A 16,214-nucleotide genomic window follows, 5' to 3' on the forward strand; every position below is an offset into this window, starting at 1 on the left:
TTGTTTACAAAGTATTTACAGTGGTAAAACTGTAAGTTATTGCAAGTACATGAGCACTCAAAAGTTTCAAGGCTGTTTTTCATATACTAGAAACACATACTGCAGAACTAAATCCCATGCCTCGCAGGACCGGTTGAACTAGTTTTAATCAGACCTGAAATAAGTAAGAATTTGCTCCCACATGTGAATAACAACAAAGTGTCCTATGCTCAGTTCTCACATGCACAGAAAGTCCTCCGGCTATAACGCCTGTGCACTTCAACTGACTTGTTTTACTGTTTTAGTAAAGTTTTAGTTAAAAACATTCGATTTAGAATGTGTTATGTTATTCATAAAAAATAGCTAAAATTAACAACTCTAACTAACTAAAATCTTGCATGTTCTGTGCAAAGGTGATTGCTGTAGAAATGGAGTGTTTCAATGACCTCCTCCACAAACTGAAGGAGGTCCACGAGCGAGAACTAGAAGGTAAGTGGAATAAAAAAAAATTAAATGATTGCAATGGGTATCCAAGAGTTCCATAAGATAATTCCAACACATGTGCTCCTTAAAAGGTCTTTTATATTTTTTTCTTCAAGGATGGCAGGTGAAAGTTCAAGAGCTGTCCAACAAGAAAGGCTGGTGAGTCATTGTGATATGGGCAATCACATTTAGACAGTGCTGAAAATATGTATAAAAAGGTTCATCCAGAGTAGGCCTCAAGTCTTTGTTGACTAGACAGGCAGGTAATCAGACAGGTAGGCATGCTGGTCCTATGCCCCCCGCAAACATCACATTTCACAAACTTGGAAGGAAGCTCATGTTGCAACAAGTTATTCTGTGAGATAATGACTCACAAAATATTTGCTTAATTTCTGTGGAAAAGTAAGTAAAGAGAACTTTTTCTTTTAAAAAAAACAAAATATTCGTATATGTATTTGTTTATGCAGTTTATTTGTTTATTTTTGTGATTTTTCAAAAGTATGGCTGATTGTGTGGTGATATATTCAAAAATGTGACTTTTATTCTTTTTTTTCCCCCCTTAAAATGCTCTATCTACTTGTCTTGAGACACTTTAACATATAAATATATAATGTTCATACATACATTTTTGTTAACTGGCAGGTCATTCTCAGGCACACACTGAGTTCTTTATTTTTCAACACCACGTGCAATATATACAAGGTGGGGGGAATAGTTCCAGGGGTCCATGGGTAGACAGGGAAAAAGGTGTTCCACTCGCTTCATTCCTCTCACTCTGCTTTCTGCTCACTCACTGTGCTCCTGAGATCCTCTCCCCTCTGTACTGACACGTTTTGCCAGACTGTCACACTCACGTTCAGGCATCCAGGGAAACAGGGGTTACAGGCCGGTTCCAGGGAATCTGCTCTGGAGCAAGGCGGCCCAAGTGGCTCACCAAGCGCAGCGGCACCGGCAGAGGTTATGCTGCACAGAGGTGACCCTGTGCTCCTATTTCCGAGAACAGGGGGAGGTTGGACCCCCAGGAATGCTTCAAAGGGCGACATCCCCGTGGCAGATGGGAGGCTATTGTGTTCATACAAGAGCCACGGCAGTTGTTCACTCTAGGCGGCTTGGTTTTGAGAAACGACGATAGAGCAGCCTCCATTTCTTGATTGGTCCACTCTGTCTCCTCTTGGGGTGACAACCAGAAGATAGACTGACCTTTGCGCCCAGGGTGGAGCAGAACTCCCTCCATACCCGAGAGTTAAATTGGGGTCCTCGGTCTGAGACGATGTCCTCTGGAATGCCATGGAGCTGAACACGTGTGTGGTGAGCAGCTGAGCCATTTCTATGGCTGTGGAGAGCTTTGGGAGGGCGACAAAGTGGGCAGCTTTGGAAAACCAGTCGATTATTGTCAGAATAGTGGTGTTACCTGCGGAGGGTGGCAGCCCAGTGATGAAATCGAGAGAGATGTGGGACCACGGTCGGCCAGGCTTGGGAAGAGCCTGAAGTAATCCGGACGGAGACTGCTTGGAAAGTTTGTTTGGAGCACAGGTGATGCAGGCGGTCACATATTCCCTGGTGTCCTTTGCCAGTGTGGGCTACCAGAAGTAGCGCTGGACCCCAGGGTGGCAGGTAAAATGTGCTGTGTGGGCCAGACCCAGGGTTGGGGTTAGTTTCTTGTGCCTCCCACATAATTGACTCGATCTCCCAAGTTACTGCTCCAACCGAGCAAGAGGCGGCTTCAGGATCAGGGATCAGATCCTGCGGAGGCATCCAGTTTCACGTTCCACGAGCCAGATCTGTAAGTGATAGAAAAATTAAAGCAGGTAAAGAACAGTGCCCACCTGGCCTGTCGAGAGTTAAACCTTTTGGTACTCCATGTTTTTGTGGTTAGTTCAAACGCTAAATGGCTGTGCAGTGCCTTCAAGCCAATGTCTCCATTCCTCCAGGGCGAGCTTAATGGCAAGAAACTCCCCATCTCTGATGTCATAATTGCTTGCTGGGGAGAGATGATGAGCGTAAAAATCCCATGGGTGGAGCTTACCGTTTCTCTATTGTAACAGTCTGATGCATCCACCTAGTTCATGACTTGAGGACTGAGATCTGGCTGTCGTACAATGGGAGCCATGGGAAACCACTCCTTGAGATGGGAGAAGGCTTTTCGAACAGGCTGAACCCACTGAAAGGAAACTTTGGGAGAAGTATACTAGAATCTAGTAGAGCGATTTTGCTAGAGTCCCTTATAAACCAGCGACAAAAATTGGCAAACGAGAAAAAACGCTGGAGCTGTCGGCAGTTAGTGGATTCGGGCCATTCAAGCACAGCTTGTATCTTTACTGCGTCAGGATTCAGGTTCCCCTGCTCAATAATATACCTGTCATGGTCTGGGTGGGTACCTGCAGGTCTCCAACAGCGGCCCCTCCTCCTTTAGGCGGAGTTCGGTTGCTCCTCCCTGGCTGACCACCTGTGAGCAATTATTCCGGCAGTATATCAGAACTGCGCTCTCAACCATTCATCGCCTGAGTATCTGCTATCCCCTAGGTAGCATCTGGAGTGGAGGTCTTGTCTCCCTCACTCCCGCCTTCCTGGACCTGGGCCGCTTGCTGCTGATACGACGTGGCCTGGCGGCCCACCACTCACTTGCCTGCCTCCCCACGCCTCGACCGCTTCCGGGCCTTCCGCCCCACCTGTCACCTCCCCCTGAAACCAATGCCCCGGCCCCTACCTAGTCCTGTTTCCACCTCCCCGCTGCCTCTGCTGTTCAGCCGTCTCCTAGAGGTGTCTAGGTCACCCTCCGTTATCTTAGATTATCCTACGCCACCACACTAGTGGCGCGTAGTTTTCTTGCTTGTGTTTGCCTGTGGGCGGAAATAAATCCTTTGTTCCCTTATCGTCTCGCTTCCGGGTTGGTTTCTGCACCTGTGTCCATCTCTGTTCCCTCGTGCCGCTGGGCCTTGACAGTACCCCAGAAAGGCCACCAAGTCCACATGAAATTCACACTTCTCCCCCTTCACATATAGCCTACTTTCCAGTAGGCGTTGGAGGAATTGCCTCACATGGATTTCTTATTTTCTTATATCTACATTAGGTTACTTAATAAAAAGAGTTTGTAAATATAAATTCACATCAACATTAAAAAAAAATTATACAACATTTTTGTAATGTTCAACCTTACATTTCTGAAGCTGTAAATAGTAACATTAAACAAAAGTAAAGACAATGACTCGTTTAATAAAAAGAAACAGAAATCATTAATATTTGTGGATTTTAGCTCACAATTAGCACAGTTGACAAAACTGTGTCTTCCAACAAAGGCTTTCAAATAATGATCATGTTGGATGCAGTGCACATGTGGAATATTTAATAGAATTCAAATATATTTTTTGAGCCAGTCAGTGAAAATACAACACACTATTAATGTTAAATCAGTACTCTATCAACACATGGTGCAACACAAAACAACACTATATCTACGTTATTACATGACGACAAATATTAACAAGGAACAATTATGTTTCTGCAGTTTCTTTGCATTAAAACACACAGGCGTTAAATTTAAAGAAAACAAGAAATGTTTCCATGTGGCTGGTAAGCTGCTGAGGGTTCTAGTTAGCTAAAACATAAGTAGAAAGGTCCACACTGCAAAATGTTATAGATAACAAAAACATAGCACTGGCATCAATGCATTGACTGCTTGGGGGTATAACCCAGCCATAACTAACATATGCAACATTAGAGCACTAATTTTATTGAATTTGATTTTTCATGTGGTGAACCTAAACAATCCTGCTAACTTGGTAAACATCTCCTGATCTTTCACTAATATGACCGGTATTGAAATAGTTTATTACTTTGCTCCATTCTGCTCCTTATTCTCATTTGAAGTTAAGCCATCATAGTTTACCTCTATTTCTTCTTCCAATGTTCTTTCAATGCATACTGATGTTTAAGTCATTGAAAATCATAACATGACTGTCAAGTTTTGTAGATCGGACTCACGCGCAGACCACTCGTGTCTTCAAAAGGTGCATTTATTTACAGTGTTCCTCTACAGTGGAATTCATATATACATATAGTGATGTCAAGGGGAAAAGGGGCCGGGGTTCCAGGGTCCAGGAGTGAAAGAGGCAGGAGTCCAGGAAGGGAAGGTTTTCATTCAGCCCTCGCACATCTCCTCTCCTTTCCTTTATCTCTCTTGCTTCCGTTCAGTCGCCATGCACAGGGAAAGAACAGGTCCAGAGGCGATCTATAGGTTCAGACAGGCTCACAAACTGACTTTACAAAATACAGGACGACTGACGCTGATGGCTCAACGATCCAGCGACGAGTAGAGCAGACTCGCCCTCTTAAGAAGGGTTCCAATCTCTTATGATCAGCAACAGATGTGCTGATCACCTCCAGGTGTGTAGGCCAGGGGCAGGAGCCCATACTGAGCTCCGCCCCGGCAGGAGAAAGAGAGAATGGAAGAGGGCGAGAGAGAAAGGGAAACAAAAACAAAGCACCTGACAGCTGTCAGCTGTCGAGGAGCGGAGACCATGACAATGACACTGTATAAGATGGATTTCCTTCAGTATTCTAGATAGGTGCAGCAATCATTTTATTTCAGGATGTGCAAAATAATTTATGTCACTATGTATGTGACTGTACTTTATGTACTTTTCTGTGAAGTATTTTTGTTATTTTCTTGCACAAATTAATAAATACATTGCTAAATATGCAGCATCACAAAAAGAAATTCAGAATTATGAAAAACTCAAGGCCCTGCCTAACACTTTCCACTTTATTTGTTTATTTATTTATGTACTTTTTTCGCCTGTCTCGTTTGGTTCTTTTGCCATCAGAATTATTGTCTAAAGGCAAAGAAAGATGCCAAACGGATTTACTTTACCAAATGGACCATCCCAGCCTTGCCGTATTGGTCTATTTGATTCACCTTTGCTTTTATTGTTTGTTTTTTTTGTTTGTTTTTTTCACTTGCTGCACACGGGACAGACATGACTGGGGGAAAGAAAAGGGAGAAAGAGGGAAAGAAAAACAGCGGGGAAGAGAAATGGTGATAAAGGGCAAAAAACAAAAACCAACAAAATAAACAGACAAAAAATACATTTATCAATCACCTGGATCACCTGTTGAGAAAGAAAAAAGAGAAAACAAGCAAAAAAAACAGAGCAATATAATAAACAACATCATCGCGATGATCTGTGTGAATATAACAGTAAATACTAAATATTGAATATTATTGTGCAGCATGCAGGATTGACAGCGCACAGTGTGCTTTGAGGTAGGAGCCAAAAAGGGTGTAGTTTGTGTCTGTGAGCACCCGCGTGTACACCTGTGAGCATGAGTGCGCTTGTATTTGAAAGGTTCCTTCATGTAATGAAACAGCAAATTGTATTGATATGACTGCAGTATTTAAAAAGACAGCTGCTTAGTTTTAATGTGAGCATCATTATTGATCAATTAGCCCAGTGGTCTTCCCCACATTCTCCAACCACACACACCCATATATAAACTGCAATAAATTACAGATAGCAATAAAATAAACTATTAAGTCTTTTACGCTATGTCCACACCTACACGGGTATTTTTGAAAACGCACATAACACACATAACCAGCGTTGCGAATCACCGAAAACTGATATATTTTTTTCAAACTCCTGCCAGGTTGGAGATTTTCAAAAATTTCTTTTTTGCGTTTACGTGTGGACAATGAATGCGGAGTTCGTCATGCAATGTCAAAGGTGTGTGCTTTTTTCACATCAGCTGTGCTCCACATTATTGTTTACATGAGATGAATTTCTAGAACGGCGGATATACAAAATACTGTTACTGTTAATTCTACTCTCTGCAGTTTTTACACGCTTACATATACACACTCAATTACTGTCCCTCCATTTAGAAAGACAGAGGCGTCATGGTGTAATTAGTTTATGTGTAGCTGTTTTTTTCCTGTGTAATAATATTCAAGATTGCCATCAATACTTTTTCCTCAAAGAAGCCCCTCTGTGAAAAACTGGGTTCAGAAACATAAACAACTGTGGGATACTGTTTGTCTGTGATTTGGAGAGCCCAGCGTGTGCTCCTGACGCAGGGAAACCAATTCTGCCGGGGATCACTACCTTGGCACTTGTGCAGATGAAGCCAAAGGCAAGATATGCTTCATCATATTTTGTAGTCTTTGGCTTGGAAGGAAGTTGGTTTGGAAACATATTTGCAAACCCCCCCCCCCCCCCCCCCCCCCAGGCAATGGCTCTGGCCACAAAGGGACCTGCCCCCCACTTTGGGGACCTCCAAATTAGCCAATCTAATGGCAATTTTGGTCTGCATCATTTATAAAAAAACAGCAGTTTCAAAAAAAAAACATAACCATGTGGTGGCACTTACACTAGATGATAAAGGATCCAATTTCTGTATCACAATCTCTTTCTTATTTGGTAGTATCCTGAACCAGTCGCTCTGCAATGTTTCCCCATGGCACATCCATGTTTCTGCCTATAGTACTACTCGCCCTTGAATGTCAAATATTTAGAATGAAGATACAGACCTCTCTTATGAACTACCTACACTGCTTCAGTGACTGGAACACAAGTAAAGAGAGATGTAACATAATGAAAGACCATTGTTTCATCCACCTCCATAATAACCTATATGATGCATATACAACTTACATTTATAACATAACTACCTTTCACTTGGAAAGAGGAACATTATGTAGGCTGGTACGGAAATACAAGCTTACGATAATATTTAAACTATGAGGAAATACAATCTTTCTGAAACACATTTTTTTAGTATTGAAGCCTAACCACCTTGTGTTCTTTTGCGTCAATAGTGACACAAAAAGAATGGAAGAACTTTTTACCAGAAACCAACAGATGAAAGAACAACACAGATTACTCACCGAAAACATTAAGGTTCTGGAAAACAGGTATCAATGTTACATTGCATTTTTCTTTTCTTGTATAAAACACTAGAAATAAAGTGGTTTGCTCACTAACAAAAAGTGATCTAATGTTTATGGTAATTTCTTTTTATTGGAAAGAGATCGCATATAACATAAAATTAGCATCAAAATTCAACAGGTACTTATTAATTACCTGTAACTGTAAGTTATATAAAATTGTTCTCTCTAGTTTTTGTGTAAATTGATTAATATAGACTGATTAATACAGAAAGGCAACATGCTGGATTTAGACTCATGACCATTTTGCTATGAAGCTGCAGTCCTAACCAGCACTCCACAGGGGTGCCTTCTGCTGGCTTACTTCCATAATCCAAAGACATGCTTGAGGTTAGGTTAACTGGCAATTCAAAAACCAACTAACCCAACTAATGACTAATTACAGCTGTTTTTAGTTTTGTCAAAGAAAAAAAACTCATTTCAATTGTTGCATAATGTGAGCTACTGTCACATCAGCCTAGTTATTAGGTGTGCTACTAAGTGACTTCTTCCTGCCTGCACAGGCTTAGGGCTGGGCTGTGTGACAGATGTACGGTCACTCAAGAGGTAGCCAAGAGAAGACAACAGGAATTTGAAGCCTCCCAGATTCAGAGTCTCCAGCACATCTCTCTACTTGGTATTCTGTTCTTACTCAATAATCCATCTATCCATCTTGCATCTCTACGAAACTCCTTTACAGTGAATTTCCTGTCTGTTCTTTAACCTTTGACACCATTAATGTTTCCCCAGTTTATTTTCTACTAAAAATGCTGTTTAAGGACAATTCTATTGATGTGTACTCTGATCATGTCGTTTGCTTGTGTTGCAGCTGGAGAGATGAACAACCTGAAAAAAGAGAACAAGAAACTTAAAGATGAAAACAGAAACTTAAAAGCAGCACTTGAGTGAGTAGATGCTATTTAACGATATGGTTGTTCTAATCTTTAATTTAAAACTAATGCTGATACATCTTATATTAGTATTTTCTGTTTATGAGGAACATTGTTTTAGGCATATTTGTATTTTTTGATGCACGACAAAATTTAAAACCGTCGTCATTCTGTGCCTGTGTGTGTGTTTGTGTAGCAAAGGTCACAGTGACAACTCTTCTAATAGTAGCACCACCACAGAGGTCAAGCCCAACTCTTCCCCTGCCCTTTCACCCGCATCTGGAATCCTGTCCCTTATCAATACAACAACCAGCAGGCCAAGCAACAAGCCAGCAGATGGCAACATTTCAGTAAAGCCTGATGTCGAACTGAAAACTGAAGGTAAAAATGAACAATAGTGGTGATTATATTCTGTCATCTTACTTAATAAATACATGCAGTTTCTGGCTTTGATCAAACAGAAACTGAAGGCAGACAGTTAAGAGGAATCAACCGAAGCCAGTTTGTAAGTTTGTTTTTTCATATTTTTATCATACATTTGTTTTGAATAATAATCAATTTCAGTATTCAATTAATTGCTAGTTGCACTATTCTATTAAGCAAAACGATTCAGATCACAACTTGTAGCACCAAGTGTAAATAATCCAAATTTGCAGATAGGTATGAAAGAATAAGATATAAGATCTAAAATAATATTAAAGTGAAGAGAACAAATGGGAAACAATTACCACCAGAAAAATATGTATGCTTATTTTCCATCATCTTAAGGGACAGTGATGCCATTTGAATTACATGAGAGAAGCATGTGGCACAACCTAAAACTTGTTGTGTTTTTCTACGGAATTTAATGATATTTGAGCTTAAAAGAAGCAAAATGTATTTCTGCTAAAATCAAGACACACATGTTTAAGTTGTTTTTTGTACGATTACACTGTTAGTGACAACAACTTACCCAGTAACCAGTGATGGAACATTAGCTCTAAGATGTCTTAAAAAGCTTTCAAGTGTTATTATTGTATCTATGATTCTATGCATACATGATAGATAAATAAGAGATGTAGAACTGCCAAACATCCCTCATCTTACCATTGACCAACCATGAATGGGTTATAATCAGAATCAGAATCAGAATACTTTATTGATCCCTAGGGGAAATTCTTTTTCGTTACAGTGCTCCATTATAAACAGCCATTAACAAAGACAGACAATACACTAACTAAGAATAGCACAATATATACAGGCATATATATACATAAAGGTCACTTATTAATAAATAGCTGAAAAAGGAAGAACATGTGCAAAAAGGGTGTAGCTGTTGCCATAAACAGTGGATATGTTGTACAGGGAGATGGCCACAGGCAGGAATGATTTCCTGTGTCGTTCAGTGGTGCTTTTCAGTCTCTCACTGAACATATAAAACCCTACAAGAAGATGTATTGTTCACCTTAATTATTTTTTCATTAAGATGAATGCTTAAATTTATCATTATTTATATTTATATTGGTAATTAGTTTTTTTCCTCTGCACCAGTTAACATCAACATTTTTCTCAAGCCTTTTATATTACAAATTAAAACCCCTACAATACTAAAGAGCACTTGGCAGTAGTGGGGAGGAAGAACCCCCTTTTAATGAAAAGAGACATTCAGCAGACACTTGGTCAGCCATCTGCTCTGACTGAGTGAGGGGAAAGATCAGCTATGTTTCTTTTTATCCGTCAGTATTAGTCTGTTTTCAGTGGATTTTCCAAATCATTTGAGCTACAGATGTTGATAGAGCCACATGTCAAAAAATGTGTTGCTTTCATATCACCATCATTATACTGTATGAAGGAACTTGTAAGACTGTGTTGTACCTAACCCCTCTATGTGGAGTTTTTCTTAAGCTTAGCTAACATTTTAGTTACAGGTTCCAAAGGACATTTTGGCAATAGGCTGGTTATTATGATAATATAAGGTTGTACTTGGTGACGCAGCTCAGTAATGAAAAAGCAAATACAGAAAAGTCCATTAGTCCATTTTCACACTAACAATGACACTTTAAATAAGAAGCTGCCTATACACATGTACACTGCTTCTTTACAACACTCCGTCATTGAGTCTCATATCATAGATTTATGATTGTTCCCTTTCTTTCTGGAAGTTCCCATTGCCTTTTACCTGCAACTTGTACAAGCTTAGCACATGAAATACTATGAATCAGACTGATTACATTATATTTTCTGGTCTCCTCTGTAAAGCATTATTCTCAAAATCGAGCCAAAATGTTGCTTTAGGTAGTGCACACAGTAAGCTAAAGACTGAAAATAGTGAAATCCTAGCTCTCCTCAACCTTAAATATTAACATATTTTGTCTTATTCTATTTATTCTGTGATGGGTACAAAGACAGCTACCTAGGTAGCTTAGTTTATTTTCTTTCTGTTTTTTTCTTTATGCTAAGCTAACTAGCTACAGATTTTGCATTTACAAATTAGATAAACCAAAAATGTTTGAGGATAATTCAAATTGTTCTCTGAACTGACAAAACATTGGTTAATGTAATATGGTGACTTCTTTTGCTGCATGCCCTTCTCTGCTCAAACAGGATGCTCTTCCATTGTCAGCCCTCACATTGCCGTCATGGAAGAAAGAACACTTTGTGACTCGTGCTGGAGAGAAGAGGTAAGACATAGGAAATCACGAAATGGGCTAATCTGCCACTGTATGAGGATATGTACTGTGAGTAACAGCAGATTCATCAAATTAGTGATTATGTGCTCCAAAGTCAATACTTTTTTCTACATATAGAGTCTGAATATTACACTTTCCCACATTTCTGCACCAGTATTGATCCATAAAGGTTAAGGAGAACACAAAACTTACAGTTTGCATGCTTTACTTGCCAAAAATGAACAACTACATCACCTTTCAGACATTCCCTCATTCACTCCACTACAATTTTGTTCTTGTATTGAGTCATTATGCCAACATCTGTATGGGGTAATTTAAGCTCAATTTATTTTCCTTTCTTATTTTAATAACAAGAGTCTTGCTGCTGTTTTATAAGGTTTATTCTACTTTGCAATAGAACCTCCCCCCTCCCAACCTCCCACCACTGCCTTATCTGACACTTTCAACCAATCCAACAAATAATCTTTCCACTTCTGCTTAAGATTCGGGACTTTAGTTGTCCAAGATTTGGGCCTCTTTAGTTTTCCTGGCCTGAGCAAACATCTTCCCTCAGATAACACATTTGGGCTTGGGACAGTATACTTGTGCTCCCAGTCGGGGCTATTGATGTGTCACACAAACCTAATTCTTACCATCTGAGAACTGTGAAAATGAAGTTGGGTTTCATTTTACAGGAGCTCCTTAACACATTAGTTATTTTATTCATGATGTGCACCTGTTGCAACATGTTACGGCCTCATAGCCTCATACACCAAACCATTTAGGAACCACTGTCCTCATCCAACCATCCATCCATCCATTCATCCATTTTTACAGTAATTATAGCTATAACAAGGCAAGAGGCAGCTTCTGCTCTAATCATTACTGAAGAAAAATAAGTACTGCATCACATTACCAATTAAACCTTAACTGCCAAAAGATTTTCCTACAGACTTGACTTTCTTTCTCATACCTTAGAATTCAAAATGTTGAAGGACTCGACCAGTGTTCCTCCATGCCTACTAATTCTCTGCTTAGGAGATCTTCTGTCCCAGCTGCTGGAGATGTGCGACCCGGCAGACATGTTGTCCATGCTCCTGTCGCCCGACATCCTCAAGCAATCAACAGCAACTCTGCTTCTCTTCGCTGGTCTCTATCTGAATCATCTGATTGGATTACTGCCGGCACCAATCCAGTAGTGCAAACTTCACCCAATCCACACTCACAACATTTTCACAGCTTGAACCCAATGAGGCAACAGGCCAGCCCCAGAAGGCAGGTTTTTAGTCCTCCGTTTCCTAAGCAGAGCAGCGTTCAGCCCCCTGCCAGAGAGCCAACTGTGGTTTTCCGATTGACAAATCTGCCAGAATATGTGGAGATTCAAACAAAGCCCACAGAGAAAACAGAGAAAAAGGAAAACCTGCTACCCAAGGTTGAGAGGGTGTCTGAAGAAGGGTTAAAAGAGTTAAATGATGGGCCTTTGGACTTATCTGATCGGGGGAAGTCCATATCCAGTCAAGTGCCAAAAAGTGATTCATCCTCAGCCTTACAAGATGGAACAAGAGTTCAAAAGAGCCCTGAATTGGAGGTAAACACAAATTCTTCTGCAGACATAGCAGAATCATCATCTTCATCTATTGTCATTCCTTCATCATCGTGTGCAACGACAGAAGAGCAAGCACCTGACAAGGATCCTAACCACAAGGTAATTTAAGGTCTTCTACTTCTTACAATAAAATTAGAAGAGGCTGAAGTAAAGAGGGGGCAAATTAAATTCATGGTGTGGGGATGTTCTACCTGCAGGTAGTCAGAGAGCAGGATCAGAAAGAGGAGGTGAATGGAAAGACAGATGAAAGCAAGGGGAAGAAGGTGCCTATCCTCACTCTATCATTACGGCCAGGTAAAGTAGGATGTCTCTGTGATTTTTCCTGAAATTCAGTCAAATATTGCTTTTAAACCAAGGTTACTAAAAATTGACAATGCACAAGTGAATAGTTTTTATTATGTTTTTGTAGCAGTAGTGGTGTTGGAGACTCTGAACCCAGCTCTACAAAAGCAAGATTCCTTATCATCAAATGGCAAGGTAATTCGCCCAAACAAAACAGAGAACGTGAAGGTTTTGTTAGCACATTAACTCATTTTGTATTACAATTTTTATTGAAAAAATACAACAACAACCAAAAACAGCTGACTTTAGTTTATATACACTTCTTTCTTTTGTGAACAATTGTGCATCCTTTTCTTTTTAACAGACATCTTCGGCGACAGATGAGCCAGAAACCAGCTCTGATGAGCAGGACGAGGAAGCCAACCGGTCAGGACACAAAAGCAATCAGGGCTCCAAAAGGAAAAGGGCATCTGTGGAGACAGATGCAGACAGAGATTCCAACACAGACAGCAGTAATCACCTGTTTATTTTCAGATATTTTTTCCTTTCTTCAGTTTTGTTATCTCTGTCTTGAGTGTGGGCTTTAAGCAGATTTCTTTTTTTCTTTTTTTTACCTCATGAGGTCTACATACATTTTGACTTCTGTGCCCCTCGCCCCAATTCTAACCCTACATTTCAGAGAAAAAGTACTTTTGATAATGAAAAGACATTTGATAATTAGGAAAAAATGGGAGAGTAACGTCAAAAAGAACTAAAATGATAGGTTTAAGTTTAGGTCATCATCAATGTAGTTCTTTCGGCCTTTTTTACACCATATCTTTGGCTTGGCAATTTATATTAAATAAATTGACAGAATTATTTTTTTTATTATTGTTGCTGTTGTTTGTCATTGTTTACATTTTGCATTTCTAAATATTTTTAGAGTTTTATGTCTGTCAGCCTGTGCATAAGTTTTGTATGTGCTGCCTTACACCATACAGACGTACATACATTTTGCATGTTCTCTCAGTACCTGTGTGGGTTGTTTTCCATAGTCCACATCTTTGAACTATGGGAGGAAGTTTTAATTGATACATCAATTAAAAGTTTAATTAGTTATTCTAAATTGGCCATGGATGGATGCATGGATGGAAAACCTTCTCAACAACTGTCACCTTTATGTCTTAATTTTATCTATTTACAAACACACACAGCAACAAATGACCAAACAACAACAAAAAGACAATGTGGATAGTAAATTGTATCACCTTCAGTATAAGGCTCCATACTAATCACTACGCCATACTTTTCTCTTTTTTTCAAAGGTTTCTTAGAAATAGCTCTCCAGAGATCTAACAGGGATGTTTCACTAGAGTACACTTTGGTCAGAGTAGGGCGAACAGATCGCCTGCTGTCTAAGGGATTGCAGAGCATTTATGTCTCTTTTTTTCTGGTATTTTAGCTCTGTAGTTCTGAAAAGTCAATACTGAATTGACAGTTCAGTTTTCTAAAATCTAAATCAAATCTGACGCAGTGTCTGTGAAAAAAGCAGGGAAGGCTGTTTCCCTAGATGCACCATTTAAGTGAGTTAAACTATACGCACTTGGATTCAAGCGCAAGTTAACCAGTTACAGAGTGTGCCGATGCGTCATCATACCTGAAAAATCAGGAATAAAGCCAAACCACAAATGTTATGCGGGTTTTGATGAGATGTGATGAAAACTGTCACAAAGAAAAAGAGACACTACTACGGCATAGAGTGGAAAACTTTATACTTTGGTCAGCTTGGTACAAAGCGATGGTCCAAGAGTTGGTCTTTATAATTGTGCAGACATACTCAGGCAAATATGGTAGTAGTGGCTGAAATAAGTGTTTACTGCACTATGCAGCCTGTTTGATCATAAAGATCAACAGACTGTGGTAGTAAGCTACCATTTTATCACTTTCCAGAGAGTACAACTTCTGCTTTAGTCGTTACCTGGCATAGCCCCAACCCCAGCTCTTAAGCTTAACGTTTCAAACAAAAAATGTACTTTTTTTGTAAAAAACGTAGAAAAAGTACTTTTCTGAAAAAAATGTTGATAGTTTTTAATCCATGTGTCACGGTACTAGGTCGTGTGACCCAGTGTTTGAGTTTTATGTATTTTTGTATTCATTTTCAATCTAGTTAATTTCTAGGTTGCTGTTCAGACCTTATTTCTTAGTTATTTCTGTCATCTCCCCTTGTACCCAGTTTTCCTGGTTCCTGCGTCTGTTTCATGTCTATGTGGTTATGTTAAGTTCATGTCATGTTTTATCTCCATGTCTATGTCTCAGTGTTTCCTGTTTTATTTTGTAAGAGTCTGGTGTTCTTTGTTCATTGTAGTTAGTGTTACTCTCCCCTGTATTGTCATTATGTTTCATTTGAGTCAGCTGTGCTCTCATGTGTCTCCACTTCCCCTGATCGCCTCATGTGTGTATTTAAGTCCTCTGTTTTCTGAATGTTGTGGTCAGGTTGTCTGTTATCGCCACCATTGGCTTAGTCATTGTCATAGAACTTAATAGTATTTGTTTCTTAGTGGTTTTTTTAGTTTGTTTAGGGTTCCATGTTTAACTCCTGCTATCATCCAAATAAAGGATCGCTTTCTGTTTAAACCTGCAACTCCTCGTCCACATCTGCTTTTGGGTCCTGTTTCAAAAAACACACCGGCGCACCCCGCTGTGACACCATGTCAGTTAGAATGATTACTTTCTTTGTCTTTCGCCCTGTTGGAGTATGGCATAAATACAACCAGTTGTTTCACATTCATGTCTCAATTGCACTTGTGTCTGACAAGCAGATTTTTTCCAACATATCCAGATTGTTTTTTTGATGATTTAGGATCCGACCTCTCTTTAAGTTAAAAACCTATTACCTTCTCATGAACTACTACTTTCTGTTGAGTTCTAATTCTGTTATTTGTCATTCACACAAAAAAAGCACTCTGAAATGCTTTCTGTTTTTGTTCCCCCCAGACAACCATCGGGAGAGGAAGCTCAAAATCACAATGAGATCAGAGGAAAAGCCCTAGATAAAGAGGATGTCACACTGACTTGGTAATTTTGCAAGAACTCTTCATTAACCATTTCAGAGTAAAAAGTACAACAAGCCAGTACAGGTATAATTTACAGAGGGGAGAAACAGAGTGCAGCCATCATCAGCCAATCTGATTCTGAGTCTAGCCGGATAGTTTTTGATTTAGTTCTGGTTCTCCACATATTGCTAAGGGAAATATCTGACTCTTTAGCTGCTAAACTCTCTGTTACTTTCACAGACAGCTTTCTGCGTGGTAGGAAGTACATTGTGGGTATAGATCTTCATTTCCTTAGAACAGCTCTCTGCTGTGGCTAAATATTAAACTGATAAGAATGGCAAATCAAAACTGTATTTTCAGTGCAGTTGTGAG

General features: G+C 39.7%; 1 protein-coding gene across 1 annotated transcript; it reads left to right on the forward strand.

Moving 5' to 3' along the window:
• The first annotated feature begins 407 nt into the window (after positions 1-407).
• rbbp8nl (RBBP8 N-terminal like) lies at positions 408-15,839 on the forward strand. Its single transcript, XM_085345346.1, has 13 exons — positions 408-468; positions 579-621; positions 7,277-7,372; positions 7,909-8,021; positions 8,214-8,289; positions 8,471-8,655; positions 8,736-8,779; positions 10,858-10,934; positions 11,901-12,627; positions 12,726-12,822; positions 12,938-13,005; positions 13,175-13,322; positions 15,784-15,839. The coding sequence occupies exons 1-13, from the start codon at positions 408-410 to the stop codon at positions 15,837-15,839; spliced, it is 1,791 nt and encodes a 596-aa protein (XP_085201472.1).
• The last annotated feature ends 375 nt before the right edge of the window (positions 15,840-16,214 follow it).

The sequence above is a fragment of the Diplotaxodon limnothrissa genome, linkage group LG20 (assembly GCF_057381915.1).
Source record: "Diplotaxodon limnothrissa isolate DT_005_m linkage group LG20, D_limnothrissa_male_GT1.1, whole genome shotgun sequence".
NCBI classification, from domain to species: Eukaryota; Metazoa; Chordata; class Actinopteri; order Cichliformes; family Cichlidae; genus Diplotaxodon; species Diplotaxodon limnothrissa.

What these genes read in the sequence shown, in the direction of transcription:
- rbbp8nl (XM_085345346.1), top strand. Translation starts at nt 408, where the DNA reads ATGGAGTGTTTCAATGACCTCCTCCACAAACTGAAGGAGGTCCACGAG. An exon ending in ATTAAGGTTCTGGAAAACAG is followed by an intron (nt 7,373 to 7,908) that starts GTATCAATGTTA and finishes CTGCCTGCACAG; the next exon opens with GCTTAGGGCTGGGCTGTGTG. An exon ending in CCTTATCATCAAATGGCAAG is followed by an intron (nt 13,006 to 13,174) that starts GTAATTCGCCCA and finishes TCTTTTTAACAG; the next exon opens with ACATCTTCGGCGACAGATGA.